Below are 25,682 nucleotides of genomic sequence, written 5' to 3'. Positions count from 1 at the left end.
CTTAACTATGGCAGTGGGCTTGGGGGGAAACCTCTCTACCACCTGTTTCTGGTGAGCAGCCCAAGCTTTTTTGTCACACATCATGAAGACAAGACAGCCATATCTCACTACCAGCACCTTGGTTCCTCTCCACATAGCTCTCCTAGAGTCAGGTTGCCTGATAAAATCAGGACACCCAATTAAATTTGAATTCCAGAGAACTAAAGACTGATTTTTAGCCAAAGTATGCCAAATATAATGTGATTTTGTTTATCTGAAACTGAAATTTAACTTGGTGTCCTTTATTTGTATTTGCTAAATCAGGACACCCTGGGTAGGAGACCGTGAATGTAACAGTCCCCGTTGAGCCCCCCAGAAGATAATCAGCACCAATCATCCATGTGAGTACCCTTTCTTGGATGTCCCAGCAGAATGACACCTCCAGATGACTGTGAGTCTGAGTGAAAGACATCATGTAGAGCAAAAATCACTCAACTGAGCCAAGTCAACACACTGAATCCTGAGAGATAATACATGGCTGTTATTTGGGGGAATTTATTAAGTAAAAATGAATATCCAAAACATACATTTTGGGTGTACTTTTTTCCTGTGGTCTGGAATCATTGACTAGGATAGGGATTCACTGGTTCTTGAAGGCTTGGTATAGTTTCGGCTATAGATTGCATGCCAGTTTATATGTGGGTATCGATCTCTGAATATTTCCATTCCTTCTTGAAGGGATTTCCACAGGAAATTTTCATGATGCATGTTTTTCACCCTACTCTTGGGATTTAGAACCTAATTCCAATCCCCCTCCACAACAAGAGCCTCCAGTGCAATCTCCTGTGTTAAGGATCTGAGAGATTGTTACTACAATTGGCTCCATATCCTCAAAGAGTTGCTTGGTGAGTAGGCAGTCAGAACTAGGGGTGTTTACTCACTTTGAAAAATGATTGTCAAAGGTTGTTTCCTGAAACACTCTTTTGCTACTGGGATGACCTTTGGCAAAAAAGTTACTTTCCTTGAACACGTATAGACAGAGCTTCTTCACCAGCAGCAGATAGCTCTACATTGCAGTGTTTGGCCTTTGTGACTGTCTCATGAAGCACTTTTTAAAAAACTTACTTGCTGCAATTGAAACAGTTGTATTTTTTTGGCTGCACTGGGTCTTCCTTGCTGTGTGCAGACTTTCTGTAGTTGCAGCAGGGGAGGGGGGACTACTCTCTAGTGCACAGTCTTCTCATTATGGTGGTTTCTCTTGTTGCAGAGCTCAGGCTCTAGGGCTCCCTGGTACATGGGCTCAGTAGTTGTGGAGACTGGGCTTAGTTGCCCGGTGGCATGTGGAATCTTCCCAGACCAGGGATTGTACCTGTGTCTCCTGCATTGGCAGGCAGATTGTAAACTACTGGACCACCATGGAAGTCCTCACGAAGCACTTTCAGTTGGTCAAGTCAGTACGATTCTGGGGTTCATTAAAAGGAAGCTCAATTGCCTACAAATCTAAGCCATTTTCCCCAATACCACCTTTATAAGTAATAGAATTGATGTTCTTTTTATTCTTTTGTCATAGTTCTTGGGTCAGAGCCCAGATGTGGAGAAAGGATGTATTTGGGGAACCTCTTAAACACAAAAACATTCTGTAACAGATCGTAGAACTAGTTGGGGAGCCATCAAGACTCAGAGGAGGGAAGAAGAGCTGTGGACACAGCCCTGAGAGCAAAGCAAACATGTGCTCCATAAAGGCAGCTTGCTTCAAGAGTTTTGAAGGGGAAGGGTCTGGGCTGTGTGTTCCTCCTTCCAAAGCCACTAATCAGGTAAGTGATTCCCACAGTAGAGAAGTCAATTAATAGAGAAGCTAGAAATGTTTTGGTCATAGATGTCCCTCCTCATGGAAGAAAGTATCAGGAATGGATAATAAGAATTTCCCAAACAGAAGCCAATTGTATAGGGAATCGACCAGATTTCTTTCTGCCTATTAAATGATTATATTATTCTAGGCCTGCCTCCCTGAAGCACCTCTGAATGTTTCTTTAAATGACATCTTTCCGAGTTCCTAGATTGTTCAATCACATGATTATAAGCATTCTCTGAATGTTCTTACCACAGATGACGGCTGTTAGCCTTCTGAGGGGTAGACCACCTCTAAGAACCCCAGGATGGATACCTCTCTGGGGCAACTCTCCTCCTGGAGTTTGCCAGTTTCCCAGATCCCAGTCTAGTACCTCTAATTAGTACGCTTTTTCTGTTGGCAGCCAAAGCTAATGTGCTCTGCTTTCACAGAAGTCCAGGGTGGTGAAGGAGGGTGAAAAGGCATTTCCGGATGTGGCGGACTAGCCTGCGTATCGCCGTTGCCATGGAAACCTGACGTAAATATGCCGACCGTGACGACTTTTCTGCCGAGACGTGTAACCTGTGAGTACCACAGGTTCAATCTTGAGGTGTTTGGGACTCTGTTGAGGGTGTGGGGCCCGGCAGGGGGTGGGGGGCGGGATCGCCCTGGGCTGTGGGGAGACAAAGGGATCCGCATTCAAGCCGCCGCTTTCCCGCTTTGGGGCTCGGTGTCCCGCTGTCTCGTAGGTAAAGCTCTGGGGTCCCACCCGGCCCCAGTGAGTGTGGCGTCCTGCTCCAGGGGTGTCCTGGAGCCACTTTCCTCCTTAAGGCAGGAGCGCAGGAGATGAGACAGGTAGCGACTCTCTCTGAGCCTCAGTTTTTCCCTCTGTAAAATGGGGAGGAGATTGCTTTCCCCACAGGATCGCTGAGAACATTCACTGATAACACATGAGTAAGCCTATGGCCCTGTGGTTATTGCGGGATCATGAACATCTGTATGAAGTCAGGCCACTTCTTACTCCTTTTCAACTTTGTTGTTAAGGGATAGATGAGGAAAGGAGAAGAAAAAGGCCATGGTGGGAAGCTCATTGTAACATCTGGTTGTTTTAATCACTACCCAGTTGTTTCAATGTCATTGTCAGCTAACCCAGTGCCTAGCACCGTGCAGGGCACGCAGTTACACCGGGAAACCATGGTGATTGCTGGATGTGTCTTTCCTTGTGCAGCTCTCATGTTGATACGTGTGTGTGTGTGTGTGTGTGTGTGTGTGTGTGTTAGTTGCTTAGTCGTGTCCGACTCTTTGCAACCCCATAGACCATAGCCCACCAGGCTCCTCTGTCCATGGGATTCTCCAGGCAAGAACACTGGAGTGGGTTGCCGTTTCCTTTTCCAAAAGGAACTATAGAAAGAAAGTGAAGTCACTCAGTCCTGTCTGACTCTTTGCGACTCCATGGACTGTAGCCTACCAGGCTCCCCCATCCATGGAATATTCCAGGCAAGAGTACTGGAGTGGGTTCCTCATGCTGATGCCCTTGCTCATATCAGGTGTCTGAAGGAGGCAGGTTCTGAGGACCTGTGTCCTGATGGCTGATGGAGCTTCTACTCCAGGTTCAAGGGCAGTGGTCCTCTGGAGACCCCAACACTTCACTTCGTGGTGGAATATGACATCTGGCTCTAGGGAGTTCATAGATCTGGATGAAAGCATGTTATGAAATGGCTCCTGGGCTTCCCTGCTGGTCCAGCAGTTAAGAATCTGCCTTGCAATGCAAGGGACAATGGTTCGATCCCTGGTATGGGAAGATCCCACATGCCATGGGGCACCTAGGCCCATGTGCCACAACTACTGAGCCTGAGCTATGGAGCCAAGGAGCCAAAATTACTGAACACATGTGCAGTAACTACTGAAGTCTGGGCACTCTACAGCCTGTGCTCTACAACAAGAGAAGCCACCACAATAAGAAGCCCGTGCACTGCAACAAAGAGCAGCCCTAGTTCTCTGCAACTAGAGAAAGCCTGAGTGTGGCAATGAAGACCCAACACAACCCCAAATAAATAAATAAATAAATAGATATTTTAAGAAAATAAAAAGAAATACTCCTGTGAGATTCTACCCTAAAAGTAGAGAAGGTCCTTTGATCTCATGGGAAAGAGAGTTAACAAGTGGAATGTCAATCCATTAGCAGCTACTTGCTTTGTAGTAGTCCTGAGGCCCATTTCAGTTCAGTTCAGTTCACTCCCTCAGTCATGCCCAGCTCTTTGCGACCCTGTGGACTGCAGCAAACCAGCCTTTCCTGTCCATCACTGTCTCCCAGAGTTTTCTCAAACTCATGTCCATCGAGTCAGTGATACCATCCAACCATCTCATCCTCTGTCATCCCCTTCTCCTCTTGTCTTCAATCTTCGCCAGAATCAGGGTCTTTTCTAATGAGTTCATTCTTCCCATCAGGTGGCGAAAGTATTGGAGCTTCAGCTTCAGCACCAGTCCTTCCAATGAATATTCAGGACTGATTTCCTTTAGGATGGACTGGTTCGACCTCCTTGCAGTCCAAGGGACTCTCAAGAGTCTTCTCCAACACCACAGTTCAAAAGCATCAATTCTTTGGCGCTCAGCTTTCTTTACGGTCCAACTCTCACACCCATAGATGACTATTGGAAAAGCCATAGCTTGGACAATAAGGACCTTTGTCAGCAAAGTAATGTCGCTGCTTTTCAATATGCTGTCTAGGATTGTCAAAGCTCTTCTTCCAAGGAACAAGCGTCTTTTAATGTCATAGTCACCATCTGCAGTGATTTTTGAATCCAAGAAAATAAAGTCTGTCACTGTTTCCATTCTTTCCCCATATATCTACCATGAAGTGATGGGACTAGATGCCATGATCTTAGTATTTTGAATGTTGAGTTTTAGGGCAGATTTTTCACTCTCCTCTTTCATTTTCGTCAAGAGGCTCCTTAGTTACTCTTCACTATCTGCCATAAGGGTGGTGTCATCTGCATAACTGAGTTCATTGATATTTCTCCCAGCAATCTTCATTTCAGCTGATGCTTCATCCAGCCTGGCATTTCACATGATGTACACTGCATATAAATTCAATTAACAGGGTGACAATATAGAGCCTTGATGTACTCCTTTCCCAATTTGGAACCAGTCCATTGTTCCATGTCTGGTTCTAACTGTTGCTTCTTGACCTGCATACAGGTTTCTCAGGAGGCAAATAAGGTGGTCTGGTATTCCCGTCTCTTTAAGAATTTTCCACAGTTTGTTGTGATCCACAGAGTCAAAGGGTTTGGCATAGTCAATAAAGCAGAAGTAGATGTTTTCCTGGAATTCTCTTGCTTTTTCTATGATCCAACAGATGTTGGCAATTTGATATCTGATTCCTGTGCCTTTTCTAAATCCAGCCTGAACATCTTGAAATTCACGGTCCCCGAACTGTGGAAGTCTGGCGTGGAGAATTTTGAGCATAACTTTGTTAGCATGTGAGATGAGTGCAATTGTGTGGTAGTTCTAACATCCTTTGACATTGCCCTTTTTTGTTATTGGAAGGAAAGCTGACCTTTTCCAGTCCTGTGGCCACTGCTGAGTTTTCCAAATTTGCTGGCATAGTGAGTGCAGCACTTTCACAGCATCATCTTTTAGGATTTGAAACAGCTCTGCTGGAATTCCATTACCTCCACTAGCTTTGTTCGTAGTGATGCTTCCTAAGGCCCACTTAACTTCACACTCTGGGATGTCTGGCTCTAGGTGAGTGATCACACCATCATGGTTATCTGAATCTATAAGATCTTTTTTGTATAGGTCGTCTGTGTATTCTTGCCATCTCTTAATATCTTCTGCTTCTGTTAGATCCATTCCATTTCTGCCCTTTATTGTGCCCATCTTTGCATGAAATGTTCCCTTGGTATCTCTAGTTTTCTTGAAGAGATCTCTAGTCTTTCCCATTCTGTTGTTTTCCTCTATTTCTTTGCATTGATCACTGAAGAAGGCTTTCTTATCTCTCCTTGCTATTCTTTGGAACTCTGCATTCAGATGGATGTGTATCTCCTCTTCTCCTTTGCCTTTCGCTTCTCTTCTTTTCTCAGCAATTTGTAAGCCCTTCTTAGACAACCATTTTGCCTTTTTGCATTTCTTTATCTTGGAGATGGTTTTGATTACCACCTCCTATAAAATGTCACAAACCTCCATCCATAGTTCTTCAGGCACTCTTATCAGATCTAATCCCTTGAATCTATTTGTCACTTCCACTGTATAATCATAAGGGATTCCCATTTGTAAATTCATCCATTGCCATCCATTTTAGTTCACTGATTCCTAAACTGTCAGTGTTCACTCTTGCCATCTCCTGTTTGACCACTTGCAATTAACCTTCATTCATGGACCTCATATTCTCAGTGCCTATGCAATATTGTTTTTCCAGCATTAGACTTTACTTTCACCACCAGACACATCCACAACAGGGCATTTTTTCCACTTTGGCTCATCCTCTTCTTTTCTTCTGGAACTATTTCTCCACTCTCCTCCAGTAGCATGTTGGGCACATACCGACTAGGGGAGTTCATCTTTCAGTGTCATATCTTTTTACCTTTTCATACTGCTCATGGGGTTCTCAAGGCAAGAATAGTGAAGTGGTTTGCCGTTCCCTTCTCCAGTGGACCACATTTTGTCAGAACTCTCCACCGTGACCTGTTTGTCTTGAGGCTCTACACGGCATGGCTCATAGTTTCATTCAGTTAGGCAAGGCTGTGATCCAAATGATCAGTTTGACTAGTTTTCTGTGATTGTGGCTTGCATATTGTCTTCCCTCTGATGGATAAGGATAATAGGCTTGTGTAAGCTCCCTGATGGGAGGGACTAGCTGTGTGGAATACTGGGTCTTCCTCTGCTGGGCAAAGCCATGCTCAGTAAATCTTTAATCCAATTTTCTGCTGCTGGGTAGGACTGTGTTCCCTGCCTGTAGTTTGTCCTGAGGCCAAGCTACGGTAGGGGTAATGGCTGTAATGGCAACCTCCTTCAAAAGGACTTATGCCAGCACACCACAGCTCCCAGGACTGTTGTAGTCCGTGCCCCTGACTGTGCGGCAGGCCATTGTCAACCCATGCTTCCACCAGATACTCCAGACACTCACAGGCAAGTCTGCCGCAGTCTCTTGTGGGGTCACTGCTCCTTTCTCCTGGGTCCTGGTGCACACCAGGTTTTGTTGTGCCCTCCAAGAGTCTGTTTCCCCAGTCTGAGGGAAGTTCTGTAATCAAATCCCACTGGCCTTCAAAGTCAAATTCCCTGGGAGTTCTCAGTCCCTTTGCTGCATCCCCACTTTGGGAAATCTGTGATGGGCCCTAGAATTTTTACAACAGTGTGAGAACTTCTTTGGTATAATTTGTCTCTAGTTTGTGGGTCGTCTGCTCAGTGGCTCTATAGTGGAGCTAATGGTGACCTCCTTGAAGAAGACTCATGCCACACACTGCACCTCCCAGGTCTGCTGCATCCAGAAACCCTGTCCCTTTGGCAGGCCACTACTGACCTGTGCCTCTGAAGAGTAAGAATGAATAATATGTGATCTTTTATTTCTTATCTGGGTAGGGCCCAGCCTCCTCTCAGTTGTTCTGCTATTGATGATTTGGAGTTTCTGTCCACAGGGAAGGAACTTAAATTGCTTTTCCTGGGTGGTGGGGGTCCATCTACCTCCTACCTCATGTCTATATCATGAAACTAACACTACAAAGGAGCCAATGAATTCCTCCTGCCTCTTTGTAACCTCCCCACCCACCTGCCTCTGGCCTCAAACTTCCTTCCCTGGAACTTTTCCATTCCCAGGAAACCACTGGACTTCTGTCTCTATTAATTAATTTCATTGTTTATGATTTTATGTAAATAGAATTGTACAGAATGTACTTTTTTCTAGCTTCTTTCATTCAGCCTATTTCTAGATTTATTAATTTGTTGACTGTATAGGTAATTTCTTTTTATTGCTGAATGGTATTCTGTTATACGGATATATCACAATTTGTTTTATCCATTCATCTGGTGATGGATATGAGGTTGTTTCCAATATGAAGCTCTTTTAAATGACACCAGTATGAACATTTGTATTTAAGTCTTTAGATGAACACATGCTTTCTTTCGGTAGGGTAAATACTTAGGGGTTCAATGGCTGGAGCATATGGCAGATGTAAGATTGATATTGTGAGAAATCGCCAAACTGGTTCTGAAGTGGTTGTACCATTTTTCATTCCCATCAGCAGTGTACGAGGGTTCAATCCTCCAAGCACAATATTGTCAGTGCTTAGTGTAGTCATTATTTTACATTTTGGCCATTCACACAGGGTGTAGTGATGTCTCATTGTAATTTTAATTTACATTTCCGTATTGACTAATAATGTTTTTTTTTGTTTGTTTTTTGTTTGTTTGTTTTTTTGACTAATACAGTTGATCATCTTTTCATGTACGTATTTGCCATTTATGTAATTTCTTAGGTGAAGTGTTAGTGCAAATCAATCACATGCCAGAGAAGTCATACACAAAACAGACTTGAAAGTTATAATGGAAATAGTAAACAGTTTGATGAGTCACTGAAATAAGAGCAGAAGAAAAAGAAAGAAAGAAAGAAAATTATAGCTTTTCGTTTGTAAAATGTAGTCAATGTGGACAAATACCGCTGGTGATCAGATCTAGAATTGTATCTCTGAAAGTCTCAAGGCAGTAAGCAATGGAAAGGGAAGAGAGGGAGGAGAGGGTTTAAAATGACTGACTCACAGTCTTCAAAAATGTTGAGGTCATCAAAGTCAAGAAAAAACTGAGGAGCTTTGCTGGACTGTGGAAAACTAAAGAGACATGACAATATAAGATTCTGTCCTGGATCCTTTTGCTATGAAGGATATTGTTAAGACCACTGGCAAAACTTGAACAGGGTCTGAGGATTAGCTTGTAATAAATATTATTAATGATAATTCCCTGATTTTGATGGTTGTCTTCTAGTTACACAGGAGAATATTCTTGTCTTTAAAACGTACACTCTAAAGTATTTGGGAGCTACGGGGCATCAGCACTGTGTTGGCAACTTGCTCTCTTAGGGTCCAGAGAAGGAGGTGGGGCAGAGGATCCTTTGTTTTATACCAGCAACTTTTCTATAAGTTTGTGATTTTTTAACAAGGTGAAGCAAAGAGCATGTATTATTTTCATCAGAAACGTGGGCTCCTGTATATATATGGGCTATATATATGGGCTGAAAGGAACCCCTTTGGATTTTATAACAATGATGCCATTGGTGACCTTGTTAAGAACAGATTGAGCTAAATGGAGAGGCAATAGACAAGGACGGGCTGAGGAATGACAGGGAGGTTGGAAAGTGGAGACTGTGACTATATTAATAGTTCCCTGCTGTTTTGAGAAGTTTATTGTTTGTGAAAATGAAAAGAGAGAGGGGAGGATGTAGTTCAGGAATATTGATTTGTAAGGAAGCGTTTTGGGGGGGTCTTGGTATGTTTGTTTATCTCTTCATTGAAAAGAGAATCATAAACCAGTTTGTATTAATGTTGAAAATGTAAGGGTTCAAGGCCTAAAAGTTGATGAAGATGATAAACAGTCTTTAGTTTTTCTGATTCTTCTGCATTGCCAGGACAATGTGTAAACACTGAATTCATCATTTACAGGTGGCTGGATGTGGAGAATGTTCTACAAAATGGTATTTCTATAAAGCTCTTCAAATAGTGTGCATTATATATAAATTATACATACACCAACTGCAGTAATGGATATCTCCAGGGCTGTGGCAAAATACAGACATTATATGTATTTCTGTGTTGTTTGAATTTACCTTACATCCAAAATTTACTACTTATGTAATTACGATAAAAATAACATTTTAAAACAGGAGATTGGAATCTGGTCTTACATTTATTTGCAAATTGTTGTTGTAATGAGAGATTTACTTTCTGAAAATATGTCCATAATTAATCATGAATAGAGGAGGAAGCAAATTAGATACTATGTATACCATCATCCCAAATTTTACTGATCAGGTAGGATCTGTCTGTCATGAGGCTCAGAGACTGCATAGGTAATAGCAATGGAAGCACAGGGTCTTGTGCTGCATTTCACATCTAGAAAAGTCTGTTACGTGAGTTTAAGGGAACCCTAGTCCTCCCTCTGGAGAAGGCAATGGCACCCCACTCCAGTACTCTTGCCTGGAAAATCCCATGGAGGGAGGAGCCTGGTAGGCTGCAGACCATGGGGTCGCAAAGAGTCGGACACGACTGAGCAACTTCACTTTCACTTTTCCCTTTCATGCATTGGAGAAGGAAATGGCAACCCACTCCAGTGTTCTTGCCTGGAGAATCCCAGGGATGGGGGAGCCTGGTGGGCCGCCGTCTATGGGGTCGCACAGAGTCGGACACGACTGAAGCGACTTAGCAGCAGCGGCGGCAGCAGCAGTCCTCCCTCACCCCTTCCTAATCTGTTCTTCTCAACCATGAGATTCAAGTTGCAATTTCAGTTCTTGTCACCAGCTGATGAAGACCTCTCATTCCTAAATTTTCTCGAAGCAAAAACACTTTCTTTTAGCAAGGAAAGAAAACCAAAGCAATAAACATTTTTGTTTGTTTAGGTAGACTTTATTTTGTAGATCAGCTTTAAGTTCAAGGAAAAACTGAGCAGTACAGAGAGTTCAGAGAGTTCCCATACACCCAGTGCTCCTGCACACCCACACAATCTCCCCCTCACTACTACCAATATTCCACCTCAGAGTGGTCCATTTCTTACAATCAATAAACCTACATACACTTTATCACCCAAAGTTCGTATTTCCCATTCTCAAAGCAAGTAACATTTAAAAAATTAATTTTTACAAAGCAGATTCTAAAACTGGAAGTATAAAACAAGCCTTTATCTTGTATACAATTAAGGAAAGGTTGGAAAGAAATATGATCACTGTCAGAGGCTGATCTTTTCAATATTGATATTTCATTCCTCCTTTCACTATATATTTATGAGCAACTTCTATGTGCCAGGCACTGGCAACCTGAATTCAAACTCTTACTTCACACCTTTCTCTCTGTTCAACCCTAAACTTATCTACAACCTCCTACTTAGTGGTTCTGTCCTTTACACCTGCAAGATTCTACCAGGGTTTTCACATCAAATAAATTTACACAAACCCGAACCTGAGTCTCAAAGGGCGACTATCCGTGGGGGAGTCAGTATGCTAGTGTAGAGTGAGAAAAATTAGGGTTAGAATCCTAGTAATCCTCTTAACAAGCTATGTGACCTTAAAAAGTATTACAAAATACTCGCCCCACTCCTTAAGTAGTATAGTGTTTTATGAATATATGTATGTATGTATATATGAGTTTCCAGGTGTTATGTGCCTAAGCATAAAACATCTGAGTCTTAGGATATGAATAAGATTTACTTGAAATTATAAAATTATGCCCCCAAATGTTTCTACCTTTTTAAACTGCCACCAGCAATGGGTAAAAATTCTCAATTTATGTATCATAGAAACAACAAATAAAACCAAAAACAAACCAGAGCTTTGGTATTTCAGTTCAGTTCAGTTCAGTTGCTCAGTCGTGTCCGACCCTTTGCAACCCCATGAATCGAAGCACGCCAGGGCTCCCTGTTCATCATCAACTCCTGGAGTTCACCCAAACTCATGTGAGAATTTTAAAATAAGTCTTCCTCAACTGATTACTCTGAAATATTGCTTTCTGTTGTTTTCACCTCCATTTCCCTAGTTACCAATACAATTAACCACATTTCCTGATATTTATTGCTTTTATGCATTAAGAATATTAAACCTTCACTGCAATGGCTTCATTCTTTTGTTTTGTCCTTCTTGAGAAAATACTGCATGCCAGGCAAGGCCAGTCAGAATCAGGAGGGAAAGAGATGAGTTTTGAGCTAAATCGTACAGGAGTAGGATTGTTGAGAGGAAGTGGAATACCGATATGGATATTCTTGACTATGCAAAGAACATGGAAGAGGAAATGTACCCAATGTGCTTGGGGTACACAGCCAGGAGACAGTCTGATATGGCTGAAGTACAGCCTACAAGGAGGGATGGGGTGTTGATGAGGAACTCTGACTCACTTTGTAGCATCCAAAAACTACTAAGTAGCCATCTTTAGTCCTTATAAAAACAAAGCGGAAAGGGACCTTACCAGTTACCTAGTCCAGCAACTTTAGTTCGCAGAGACAATAATCAGGCTCAGAAAGAGTCAAATAGTTTCCTTCGTTGTGCAAAAGCTTTTAAGTTTAATTAGGTCCCATTTGTTTATTTTTGCTTTTATTTCCATTATTCTGGGAGATGGGTCATAGAGGATCCTGCTGTGATTTATGTTGGAGAGTGTTTTGCCTATGTTTTCCACTAGGAGTTTTATAGTTTCTGGTCTTACATTTAGATCTTTAATCCATTTTGAGTTTATTTTTGTGTATGGTGTTAGAAAGTGCTCTAGTTTCATTCTTTTACAAGAGGTTGACCAGTTTTCCCAGCACCACTTGTTAAAGAGATTGTCTTTTCTCCATTGTATATTCTTCCTCCTTTGTCAAAGATAAGGTGTCCATAGGTGCGTGGATTTACCTCTGGGCTTTCTATTTTGTTCCATTGATCTATATTTCTGTTTTGTGCCAGTACCATACTGTCTTGATGACTGTAACTTTGTAGTATAGCCTGAAGTCAGGCAGGTTGATTACTCCAGTTCCATCCTTCTTTCTCAAGATTGCTTTGGCTATTCGAGGTTTTTTTGTATTTCCATACAAATTGTGAAATTATTTGTTCTAGTTCTGTGAAAAATACCATTGGTAGCTTGATAGGGATTGCATTGAATCTATAGATTTCTTTGGGTAGTATACTCATTTTCACTATATTGATTCTTCCAATCCATGAACATGGTATATTTCTCCATCTTTTTGTGTTCTCTTTGATTTCTTTCACCAGTGTTTTATAGTTGTCTATATATAGGTCTTTTGTTTCTTTAGGTAGATATATTTCTAAGTATTTTATTCTTTCTGTTGCAATGGTGAACACAATTGTTTCCTTAATTTCCCTTTCTGTTTTCTCATTGTTAGTGTATAGGAATGCAAGGGATTTCTGTGTGTTAATTTTATATCCTGAAACTTTATTCATTGATTAGCTCTAGTAATTTTCTGGTGGAATCTTTAGGGTTTTCTATGTGGAGGATCATGTCTTCTGCAAACAGTGAGAGTTTTATAAAGAATGAAGTAAGCCAGAAAGAAAAACACCAATACAGTATACTAACGCATATAGTGGAATTTAGAAAGATGGTAACAATAACCCTATATGCAAGACAGCTAAAGAGACACAGATGTATAGAATAGTCTTTTGGACTATGTGGGAGAAGGTGGGGGGGGGGATGATTTCAGAGAATAGCATGGAAACATGTATATTATCATATGTGAAACAGATCACCAGTCAAGATTCTATGCATGAGACAGGGTGCTCAGGGCTGGTGCACTGGGATGACCCAGAGGGGTGGGATGAGGAGGGAGGGGGAGGGAGGTTCAAGATGGGGAGCACATGTACACCCGTGGCTGATTCATGTCAATGTATGGCAAAACCACTACAATATTGTGAAGTAATTAGCCTCCAATTAAAATAAATAAATTAAAAAAAAATTTTAACCGGTAAAAGTTGAAAAAAGACAAGAAAGAATAAAATAGAACATGGCTACCATGCATGTATTAGGTATCTGCTAGGATCCTATCCACATTTCATCCCAGACTTCTTACATGAACTCTAATCCTGTGTATCTATCAGAAATCTTCAAATGGAGGCAGATAAATGTTAGTACAAATCCCCTGGTAACCTGTACCACTCCACACAGATTTTCCTACCCAGAAAGCATAAACTCACTCATTCCTCATCCTTTCAAGGCCACCATATAGAAGAGAAGTTTAAGTGGGAGAGTGGTGAGACCATGGTCACTAGAGTCAGACAACCCTCACAGAGATGGTCTTAGCCTTTTAACTGTGGGACCTGAAAATGATATTTAACTGCTCTGACATTCAGCCTTCCTCATTTTTAAAGTACCAATGTTGGGCACCTAGTGGGGCACTTTAGAAGATGCCATTTTGATTCCCAATTTGCCCCTACATTCTTTTTTTTTTTTTTTTTTTTTTGACAAAACAAGAGACTTTATTGGGAAGGGGCACCTGGGTGGAGAGCAGGAGGGTAACGGAACCCAGGAAGACTGCTCTGCCATGTGGCTCAAAGTCTTGGGCTTTATGGTGATGGGATTAGTTTCTGGCTTTTCTTTGTCCAGTCATTCTGATTCAGGGTTCTTCCTGGTGGCACTCACATTGCTCAGCCAAGGTAGATGACAGCGAGAAGGATTCTGGGAAGTGGTAGGACATGTGGTGTCTCCTTTTGACATTTCCTGAATTTTTCTGGTTGATGGTGGCTTGTTAGTTCTGTGTTCCTTACCAGGACCTCCTGTTATAAAATAACTCATGCAAATGGTTACTATGGTGCTGGTCAGGGTGGGTGGTTTCAGTCAGTGTGTCACCCTTAACAACTCCCCACTGAGAGACTTCATACTCAAAATATTTCTTGGGAATTGGGGCAGAAGTCTTTTTCTTCTGTAACTTCTTCCAGCCGAGAGTGGGTGTAGTCCTGCCTAGTAAGGCAGACGACCCCATGGACTGTAGCCCACCAGGCTCCTCTGCCCATGGGATTCTCCAAGCAAGAATACTGGAGTGGGTTGCCATTTCTTTCTCCAGGGGATCTTCCTGACCCAGGGATCGAACCTGGGTCTCCTGCATTGCAGGCAGACGCTTTACCCTCTGAACCACCAGGGAAGCCCAGTAAGGCAGAAGGTCTCTCTCTATCTGATCTAAAGTGCCCCTTCCATCCTTAAAAGAGATGTCCTGAACATGAATGGAAAAGTTTGACTACTAGAGGATTCCCTCTTACTTGAAAATGTAACAGCATAAAGGGATAAGCATACAAATTCATTACATGCCCACACGAGTTTCTGTGCCAGTTTGTTATGAAGAATTGGCTGCCAGATGGAGTCCTAGAGAAAGAATGTCATTATATCCTTTCCATTTAATTGAATCATCTACAGTCGAGTCCAGGGTAGAGGAAGAAAATCTCCCCCTACCCTTCTATTTAAAAAGCTCTCCAATTGTCTTATTTTGACTTTTAGATTTAACATCAGAAAAGTGTGTGAACTTTGATCTTAAGGCACTGATGCTGATAAGGAAGCACACAGTGCGATACTGACTTGGCTAAGTAAAACATTGAAATGAGAGTTAGATGTTCTCATCATAAAGGCCTTTTGGAGAGGCTACTCCCTTCCACCAGCCTCATTGATTAAACGAGATAAAAATATGGAGTCCTCCTAGCCACTCAGGAATGTTAGCATTCAGAATACCAGGACAAACTCATCATTACCTTCTAGGTACAAAATACTCATTTGGTGTTTTGTATATTATATCAGTTAATGAATAATTTAAAGAAGTGAAAATAAAACGGATTGCAAATGGCAAATGTTTACATTCTTGTTAAATCAGAAATATATATTATTTTTCAGGTTCTATTTTTTTTTTTTTTTTTTGGCCACACTCCACCACATGAAGGATCTTCAGTGACCAGGGATTGAACCCATGCCCCCTGAATTCAAAGTACAGAGATTTATCCAAGGAAGTCTCAGGTTCTTTTCCACTATGGTTTTTACAGGATATTGAATATAGCTCCCTGTGCTATATAATACATCCTTATTTTTTATCTATTTTATACATAGTAGTTTGCATCTATTAGTCCCATACTCCCAATTTATCCCTCCCCCCACTTGCCCTTTGGTAACCATAATTTGTCTTCTATGTCTGTGAGTCTGTTTCTGTTTTGTAAATAACTTCATTTGTACTATTTTTTAGATTCTACATGTGACATCATATATGTCTCTCTCTCTTACTTCACTTAGTATGATAATCTCTAGGTCCATACATGTTGCTGCAAATGATATTATTTCATTCTTTTTATGGCTGAGTAATATTCCATTGTATATATGTACCACATCTTCTTTATACATTTATCTGTCAATGGACATTTAGGTTTCTTCCATATCTTGACTATTGTAAATAGTGCTGCTATGAACATTCAGGTGCATGTAGCTTTTCAAATAAGAGTTTTCATCTTTTCCAGATATATGCCAAGGAGTGGGGTTGCTGGATCATATGGTAACTCTATTTTTTTTTTTAAGGAACCTTCATACTGTTCTCCATAGAGCCTGCACCAATTTCCATTCCCACCAACAGGAAGGTAGGCGTAGGAAGGTTCCATTTTCTCCACACTCTTTCTAGCATTTATTGTTTTTAGACTTTTTGGTGATAGCCATTCTGACAAGTGTGAGGTGATACCTCATTGTAGTTTTGATTTTCATTTCTCTAATGGTTAGCGATGCTGAGCAACTTTTCATGTGCCTGTTGGCCATCTGAATGTCTTCTTTGGAGAAATGTCTATTTAGGTCTTCTCCCATTTTATGATTGAGTTGTTTGTTTGTTTTTATAATGACTTGTATGAGCTCTTTGTATATTTTAGAAGTTAGTCCCTTGTTGGTCAATCTTTTGCAAGGATTTTCTTCCAGTCTGTAGGTTGTTGTTTCATTTTGTTTATGGTTTTCTTTGCTGTGCAAAAGCTTATAAGTTTGATCAGGTCCCATTTGCTTATTTTTGCTTTTATTTCTTTTACTTTGGGAGACAAACCTAAGAAAATATTGCCACAATTTATGTCTGAGAATGAGTAAAACAACATTTTAAAAGATATGCATTGGCCTAAGCGTGAGGCACAGGTCACTTTTATAAGAATCAGCTGGGATCTTGTAAAAATCACAACTTCTAAGACCTTAACCCAGACCTGCTAAATACTTTCCCTGGAGTCTAGAACTCAGGAATGTGGTTTTGCCATTCAACTTTCTCTGTTTCTGTATTAGTGTACCTGGTAGGTAACAATCGAGCCATGCAGCACTTGTCTGCTGCTGCTACTGCTAAGTCGCTTCAGTCGTGTCCGACTCTGTGCGACCCCATAGACGGAAGCCCACCAGGCTCCCCCGTCCCTGGGATTCTCTAGGCAAGAACACTGGAGTGGGCCGCCATTTCCTTCTCCAATGTGTGCAAGGGAAAAGTGAAAGTGAAGTCACTCAGTCGTGTCCGACTCTTATTGACCCCGTGGACTGCAGCCCACCAGGCTCCGCCATCCATGGGATTTTCCAGGCAAGAGTACTGGAGTGGGGTGCCATTGCCTTGTTTACTGAGTGCTAAAGACAGGAAAGGCCCCTCCCTTTATAGGGCTTCTATTCTTTTTTGGATACACATAAAATAACTGATATAATTTCAGTGAGCAAGGAGTGCCATGAAGAAAATAAAACAGAGAAATGGGATCAAAAATAACATTTCTGTAGAGAGCAGTCAAGGATTTCCAGGGCCCCCAGTTTGACAACTTTAAAGATCATCATCACTTACTTTGACTACAATGTACATGATGATACCTGGAGCTGCACCGTGTTATGTGACCAGAGAATGCCATGCTATGGACGTGACATTTCAGCTAACACCTTGATGATAAGAATGAGCTGAGTGTGTATGCAATCTTTTGATATTAGCCTAAGGAATAGCATACTCTGAAGTGGGAGTGAGTATGACTTATTCCAGAAAAAGATAAAAACCAGTGTGGCTGGAACCTGGTGGAAAATGCAGGGAGAGCTGTGAGAAAAAAAAGTACAAGGGAAGCTATTGTAAGATATGGAAAAGAATTCAGGCCTAGCTGGCAATTTTACCACATTTCCATAGTCAATATACTTTCTCAATATCTGAGAACCCTGTGGCACAACAATCTAGTCTGCGTTCAAAACTTCAATACTCTCTCAGACCTCATCATTTTTAACTGCTCTTTTGGCTTCTTGTTTCTTTGGAAAAGTAGATGCGGATTGTCTGCATATCAAAAATATCACAGAAGAGATTGTCTATATGCCCCTAGCACCAAACATACCAATTTACCTGCCTCACCACCTATGCTCCCTACTTTCCCTGCTGTGAAAAAACTTCCTGAAGTAGCCCCTTCTAATTGCAATGGATCACTCTAGGACTTTGATTGTGTGATTGATTATCCCCATTCTCCCTTAAGCCAGCAATAGTCTTCTTTCTACTAGACAAGAGGACATATGAAAGAATGAACAAACAGATGAACTCATGAAAGATTTGAGAGCTGGATGGGGGATATAGAAGGAGGTGTTAGTGTGAGTCTCAGTTGTTTCACCTGATTATCTGTGTGACAGGTAGTGATATCAACCGGGATGAGCAATGTATAATGGATCCTTTCTGGTGGGAACATGATGAACCATCTTGATTTTTCAATACCTTTGTATACCCAAGTGGGAATGTTAAGAATGTAGCAAGATATTTAGATCAGAGACTGACCTAGAGAGGGAAACACAGGAATCATATGTGGATGAATGGCAATTGAAGGTATAAGTATAGGTGAGATGGCTGCCAAAGGAGAGAATGTGGAATGAAAGGGAACTGTGGACAAAAATGGGCACCAAGGAACTCCCAACCTATGAACTTCAAGAGTCTTCAGTGAGCACATGACAGAACCAGTATCAAGAGCCCAGGTGTTCATCTCCCAATTCAGCTGTGCTCTTTCCTTTACAATATGCTACCCCTAGGATGAACCTCTTTAGAGTGGGCCCAGCCATGGGTCTTTCTATCTAGGATAGCCCCAAAAGAAAGTGGCTGTTTATGTGTTCTATCCACTTTGGACAAGTAACTCTCCCACTTCACTAGACTTATCCCTCCTTTTGTAATGGCCTGCTTCCCTCTGCATATAACCCACTATGATGTTTACTTTGCAAGCCACGTCTTGCCTATTAGGGGAGAGGGGAGACTGTCAGAGGATATTGTATTGTAACTTTATGCCAGAAATCCTTGATGTGGAGAATTGAATGAAGAAGTATACTTGTGTAATGAGAAATATACTTAATGCAAGTGTGGTTGTATCTTGCGCTGATTTCCATATGACTAGAAATATGTTGTTGCACAAATGGGTTTTTTTTTTTTTTAATGCTGCTAGGACGTATTCTATTTCATTATGATGTTTTATTATCATTTTTGGGCTTCCTTTGTGGCTCAGCTGGTAAAGAATCTGCCTGCAACGTCAGAGATCTGGGTTCAATCCCTGGGTTGGGAAGATCCCTTGGAGAAAGGAAAAGCTACCCACTCCAGTATTCTGGCCTGGAGAATTCCACGGACTGTATAGTTCCTGGGGTCACAAACAGTCGGACAGGACTGAGCAACTTTCACTTTCACTTTCATTATCATTTTGGATCTTTTGTCATGTGTAGTTATTTTTTCACTCATCTTTTATCCTGATTATTTTTGAGAGACTTGAGGGAAGGAATGCTCCTGTAACCAGACATGGTACGAGCATGAGGTAAAAGGGGAAAGCATGTACTAGTAACCTTTGAAACTTAAGTAAATTTGTTTTGAATAGAAATGATTTTTTAATTGAGAAGAACTCAAACAGTACCCAAATATTTACTATTCACAATGGTAACAAAACTTATTTTTGATATTCATCTATAATTTTTAACCTTGTAATAACTTTTAAACATATTTCAAACTATGAAATTCCCATAGCTATATTCCAGAAAGCATGTTTTTTAATCAAGTCAAATATATAAATTTATTTGTGACAAAGTACCAAACATTATAATTAACCGAGTATTCCACTTTGAAATTACTGAAAATCAAGCATAATCTTGTACTGCTTTCTTAGGTGAATTTTGAAAGATAACTGCATGCTGACATTATATTGTAGAGAGTTTAAAAACACAGAGAGAAGACATCTCAAAAAATGGCAGAGTAACTTTTGCATCACACTGGAATCTAATTTTTTAAAAACACAAACAACTACAGCAATGTTGCCTTAGAAAAAAGGCACAATATGGGAGGTGTGAGTTAAGTTTTATCTGGTACAAAATGAGGGCTGCAGCTGGGGAGACAGCATCCCAGGTAGCTCTGTGAAACTGCTGCTCCAAGGAGGTGAGAGAGGAGCTAGGATATATAGGAGTTTTGCAACAAAGAGCAGGTAGTCAGGAACATCCAAAGACTGCTGTTGATTAGAGAAACCGGATATGTCAAGTTACAGAATTTAGTGCTTTTCTCTGGGAAGGTGCAAGAGTCTGGACTCACTGTAATCATTCATTTGATGTGCACCTCAGCTATCTGGGGCCAGTACCCTGTGTTTTCACACCCTGAGTTTCCTCAGGGCTCAGAGTAGGAAGTGTTTGCAGTCTGATGGCTTCTAAATGGAAGATATTCTTTCCTCCCTGAGTTCCCTCAGGACCCATCAGCTCACCTTCAGTGGTGGCTACAATTGCTGATGACTGTGACATCCTTTGTTTACTGATATGACAGGAAACATTCCGTTTGTCAGCAACCAGGGAAAAACCTGTTGAAGAGAGAAGCTCCTGTATTGTAGTTAGAGTGCTGTGGTATTCTAAACTGCCGAGTAGTCATCCCCAACACCCCAGATCAGCTGGTGAAGGTTGCTAGTACCAGAAGGAGCATTATGGAGTTTATTCTCAGTGAATTGTGGCTCTGGATCTCAACTCATCTGGCAGAATGTTTATCTTTGTTTTGCCTGATTTGGAGCTTTCCCAAGGAGTAAAGTGGTTTTTGCTAAAAGCATTTAAAGGCTCAGATATTTTCCCTAGCTGCCTGGGGCAAAGGACAAAACTCAGAATAAACAATAAACGTAATGAAAAAACTGGGAGGAAGAGGTTGTGAAAGGAGACACATGGGAGAATAAGGGCTTTTAAAAGTTCTCAAATATACAGGGGGATCAAGAAGACCACACATATGCCCAGAATGGGAATGTGCTTTACAGGCCTGAGGAGACCCCAAGCTTTCACTTCTGGATGTCCTTCAGACTCTGAAAGAAAAGCAAGCGTTAGTCACTCAGATGTGTCTGACTTTTTGCGACCCCATGGACTGTAGCCCACCAAGCTCCTCTGTCCATGGGATTCTCCAGGCAAGAATACTGAAGTGGGTTGCCATTTCCTTCTCCAGGGGATCTTCCCAACCCAGGGATTGAAACCAGGTTTTCCGCACTGCAGGCAGGTTCTTTATCATTTGAGCTACCCAGGGCAAGTCTGAAGTAGGAAGTAAAAACTAAGAGAGTTGTAAATTGCCTGGCTAAACACTGAATGAGTTCCCCAGCAAGGACCAATCTGCAAAGACTTGGAAGAGTGTTTCTTCTTAACTTTCATTGACTCCGGGGATTTATATAAACTGTCCAAACACCAGCTGACCACTAAGTTTAGGCAACACAGACTTCAGTGGAAACACATGATAAAGGATAAAGACTTTACCAAAACAGTTTTGGAAAAATCTCTAAAGAAAAATTCAACTACAACTCACAATGGCCAGCAACAACAAATCCAGGGGAGAGGGAAGAATATGATTTCCAGAGGTATCACATAGTAATAGTCAAAATGTCCAGTTTCAACAGGAAAAAGATTATGAGGCATGCAAATAAAATATGGCTTATTCACAGGAAAAAAAACATTAATAGAAACTGTCCTTCAGAAGGGCTTCCCAGGTGGTGCTAGTTGTAAAGAACTTGCCTGCCAATGCAGGTAGACATAGGAGACGTGGGTTCGATCCCTGGGTCAGGAAGATCCCCTGGAGGAGGGCATGGCAACCCACTCCAGTATTCTTGCCTGGAGAATCCCAAGGACAGAAGAGCCTTGTGGGCTACAGTTCATGGGGTCACAAAGAATTAGACATGACTGAAGCAACTTAGCATGCACGTTACTCAGAAAGCCCAGAGATTGGACTTAATAGGCAAAAACTTTAAATCAACTGTCTTTAATATGATCAAAATGGTAAAGGATAAAGAACTAAAATAAACCAGGAAAATGATGTCTCACCAAATAGGGAATATCAATAAACAGGAAAAAAATTATAAATAGGAAGCAACAGAAATCCTGAAGCTGAAAAGTACAGAAGCTGAAATGAAAAATTCAATATCAAGGTTCAACATCAAATGTAAACAGGCAGAAAAAGGAATCAGGGAACTTTAAGATAAGTCTATTACTCAGTCTGAGGAGCAGAAAGAAAAAAGAGAAAGAGAGAAGGAAGAAAGATTATTTGAAGGAATGATGGATAGAATTTTTAAAATTCCAGGAAAATCACAAACACACACATCGGAGAAGCTCAACAAACAAAGCAGGAAACACTCACCAAAACACAGTACCATCAAATTGTCATAGCCAAGGGGCTTCTCCAGTGGCTTATTGGTAAAGAATCCACCTGCAGCGCAGGCGACAAAGGAGACATGGATTCCATCCCTGGGTCAGGAAGATTCCCTGGAGGAAGGCATGGCAACACACTCCAGTATTCACACCTGGAGAATCCCATGGACAGAGGAGCCTGGCAGGCTATGATCCATAGGGTGACAAAGAGTCGGACACGACTGAAGTGACTTAAGCACATGTTAATGACATAATGGTTGTCATTAAAAGAGTCCTTGTAGAAGTGCACAACAGAGAAGGCAATGGCACCCCACTCCAGTACTCTTGCCTGGAAAATCCCATGAACAGAGGAGCCTGGTAGGCTGTAGTCCATGGGATCGCTAAGAGTCGGACACGACTGAGTGACTTCACTTTCACTTTTCCCTTTCATGCACTGGAGAAGGAAATGGCAACCCACTCCAGTGTTCTTGCCTGGAGAATCCCAGGGACGGCGGAGCCTGGTGGGCTGCCGTCTATGGGGTCGCACAGAGTTTGACATGACTGAAGCGACTTAGCCGCAGCAGCAGCAGAAGTGCACAAAGTGATATGTCTAGGATTTACTTCAAAGATAATCTCTAAGGGTGGAAAGTGGGTAAGGGGATATAGATTAAACAAGATTGACCATGAGTTGTCCCGATACATTTTCAGTTGTTGCGTACACTCAGTGATGAGTACGTTGCCTTTCATGATACTGTTCTATTTTTGCGTATGTTTGAAATTTTCCATAATAAAAGATAAAGTTAATGTGAACTATAAATAGAAGAAATTTTTAGTCAAAAATAGGAACAAAACAAAAAAGTGTGAAAATAATTAGAAACAACACCATCTCCTTGGCTCATTTCCTGTTCCCCACTCTCCCCCATGCATTTGTGTTCAGAGAAAATAAGAAACCGGGGGACAATCATGATAAGGAGAATAACAGCTTGGGAGTGAAGTGGGTGGGACAACTTGCTCATCACAGATATTCTTGCATTAATTTTGTTTTTTAGAATATTGCATTAAAGTGTGATTGTCTTAAGTGCTGAGGGGTTTAGCATCCCCTACAATGCTGCGCCTAAATCCCGGCAGGTGGAGGGGTGTATCCTGGGTGCAGAGGAGGGAAAAGGCAAGTCCTCAGAAGAGAAATGGGAATGGCTATCGGCCCCTGGGAAGATAGTGCCCTTAGGTGGCCGGCAGAGAAAGGCCCAGGAACACGTGAAGAAAGGAGGGTTCTACGGCCGGCTCCTGGACAAGTGTCACAGGGCGGCGGGTGGTGGTGGTGAGGACTGAGGGGCAACGGAAAGTGTGTGTGCACCACCAAGGGCTCTGCGAGACCCCGAGGGGCAGGAAGGGCGGGGCGAGGGCGTGGCTTTCCATTGTGACACAAGCCCCACGTGACCGGCCAGTGCCTAGTCTTGCTTGCACGCCCCGCTCTCGCGTCGGACCCGGCTCGCCTCTTGGTACCTGCTCCGGGTGGCCGTGAGGGAGCGCGGGCCGGGGACGACCCCTAAGAGCAGGAGAAGCGAGAGGAGCAGGTAAGGGACCCAGAGTGGGGTCGGCAAAGGTGGCGCGGGCGAGCGGACGCAGCCTGAGGACCTCTCCTCGGGAGTCCGTTGCCTCGGAGTGGAGACTGCAGCTCCAACGCCACCCCGCCCCCGCCCCGACACCGGGCGTTTGGCCGCCGAAAGCGGTAGGCCTTCCCGGGGGCTTGGGTGGGGGACGGGCCGGGAGGCCTTAAGGCCGCAGGCCCTTGCTAACACCTGCTTCTCGCACCGTAGCGAGCTTTTCCCACACCCCTGCCCCGCCCCCGTTCTTCTCGGGTTATAAAATGTTGGTCGGCGCGGCGTGTGCGGACTGAGAAGGGGGCGGTTGAGCCTGGGATCGGGGCACACTGGGTGGGGGTGGCTGGGGGGTAGGGGACGCGGGGCCAGGAAGGAGCCGAGCGCCTGGCTGTAGCAGCCCCCTGCCCCCACCCCGACCCTCTGCAGGTCTGCGAGTCGAAGTGTTGCAGCGGCGCACTTGCAGCAAGAATCGGAAGGAGCAGGAGACAGCAAGGATAGGCCCAGGTCGGTGCGAGGGACAGTTGGGCGGTGGGGGGCGGTGGGGGGGCGGTGGGGGACGGTGGGGAGCGGTGGGGGGAACGTGGGGAAAACCCTGAGACTCCAAATGCTCCCTGCAACCCCGTCCTCCATATTGGTGCCTGCAGAGACCTGGGCCTGGATCGGCAGGGAAAATGGGGGGTTTGGGGCGCGGGAGGGGGTAGTGCTCGGACTGGGGGCTTCCTAGAGGGCGTAGGAGGCCTCCCAGGTGGGAAAAGGAAAATTTGAAAAGCCTTTGACCACCAGGGCTGGGAAGCCTGAGAGGTGGGTAGTAGGGCCTCTGTCCTCGGTGCTGATCATTCCATCCAGAAAATAGCCCCTTGTTGCATCTTCTGTCTCCTAGGAGCAATGGCTTCCAAAGAGGAACGAGCAATAGAAAGTTTCAACATGGAAGATGCCCAACAGGAAAACGAACGAGGAGACCAGGCCTCTTTGAAGACTGGAGAGGAATCACGCGACTTGGGAGGGGGCAAAGTCCAGAAGTCTGGAGGAAATATCAGACTGGGATGGGTTAGACGACTTGTCCCTAATTTTCGATGGGCTATACCCAACAGGCGTATTGATCACAATGAAGTGGGAAATAATGTAGAAAAGCAGATGGGGCAGATAATAGAAATCAAGGGAAAGACTAAGAAGCAGCAGATGAGACATCATGTGCCCTATCAAACTCCTGAACCTGACAATCATTGTGAGTTTTGCCTTATACCTTGAATGTTAAAGAGGTTTCCTGAGGTTAATAAAATGGCCTCTGCTCTACATGCTTGTAGTTTCTGTGAGTTACTTTTTCTGTAAATCTTTTGGTGTTTCCACTTGCCAGTTTCTAACTGAATACTATTTTGTCTCATTGTATAACTTTCTGTCAGCAGGGCAATTTCATTCAGTTATAAGAAAAAGTATTCTTTTCATAATATGAAATTAATAAAGCAGTTTTTAAAGCAATCTTCCTGGTACACACCTTGTTTTATTTTTTGTTAATGTTACCTTTCCTCTTCTAGCTCCCTAGACACAAAATATCAATTGTCTTTGGTGATTTTTTGTCCTCAACCAACCAGGAAGGATCATATTCATAATTCAATATCTGATAGAACTTTAAGAATGCATTGTTGTTGTTGTTTAGTCGCTAAGTTGTGTCCAACTCTTTGCAATCCCATAAACTGCAGCATGCCAGGTTTCCCTGTCCTTCACTATCTCCCTGAGTTTGCTCAAACTCATGTCCATTGAGTCAGTGATGCCATCCAACTATCTCATTCTTTGTTGTCCGCTTCTCCTCCTGCCCTCAATCTTTCTCATCAGGGTCTTTTCCAATGAGTTGGCTCTTTGCATCAAGTGGCCAAAGTATTGGAGCTTCAGCTTCAGCACCAGTCCTTCCAATGAATATTCAGGGTTGATTTTCTTTAGGATTGACTGGTTCGATCTCCTTGCATGTCCTACTGTTTTCGAGGAGTGTGAGTCCACCATCTTCATAAAAATACCTTAGTGGGGGAAGCTCTT

The 25,682-nt window shown here is 42.7% G+C and overlaps 1 protein-coding gene across 3 annotated transcripts; it reads left to right on the top strand.

The window, feature by feature from the left end:
- Positions 1-2,256: 2,256 nt before the first annotated feature.
- On the top strand, positions 2,257-25,130 carry BEX4 (brain expressed, X-linked 4). Of its 3 annotated transcripts, none has more exons than XM_005227837.5 (3): positions 2,257-2,391; positions 24,081-24,158; positions 24,535-25,130. In XM_005227837.5, the coding sequence occupies exons 1-3, from the start codon at positions 2,352-2,354 to the stop codon at positions 24,900-24,902; spliced, it is 486 nt and encodes a 161-aa protein (XP_005227894.1). In that variant the 5' UTR covers positions 2,257-2,351; the 3' UTR covers positions 24,903-25,130. The 3 variants fall into 3 exon arrangements, with proteins under 3 accessions (XP_005227894.1, NP_001103566.1, XP_059739550.1); NM_001110096.2 differs by lacking the exon at positions 2,257-2,391 and adding an exon at positions 23,529-23,627; XM_059883567.1 differs by lacking the exon at positions 2,257-2,391 and adding an exon at positions 23,759-23,782.
- Positions 25,131-25,682: the final 552 nt, after the last annotated feature.

The sequence above is a fragment of the Bos taurus genome, chromosome X (genome assembly GCF_002263795.3).
Source record: "Bos taurus isolate L1 Dominette 01449 registration number 42190680 breed Hereford chromosome X, ARS-UCD2.0, whole genome shotgun sequence".
Lineage (NCBI taxonomy): Eukaryota > Metazoa > Chordata > Mammalia > Artiodactyla > Bovidae > Bos > Bos taurus.
Note: the sequence above shows the minus strand (reverse complement) of the source record. Positions and strands in the feature narration are given on the sequence as shown.

What these genes read in the sequence shown, in the direction of transcription:
- BEX4 (XM_005227837.5), top strand. Translation starts at nt 2,352, where the DNA reads ATGCCGACCGTGACGACTTTTCTGCCGAGACGTGTAACCT. An exon ending in TCTGCCGAGACGTGTAACCT is followed by an intron (nt 2,392 to 24,080) that starts GTGAGTACCACA and finishes GACCCTCTGCAG; the next exon opens with GTCTGCGAGTCGAAGTGTTG. An exon ending in GACAGCAAGGATAGGCCCAG is followed by an intron (nt 24,159 to 24,534) that starts GTCGGTGCGAGG and finishes TCTGTCTCCTAG; the next exon opens with GAGCAATGGCTTCCAAAGAG.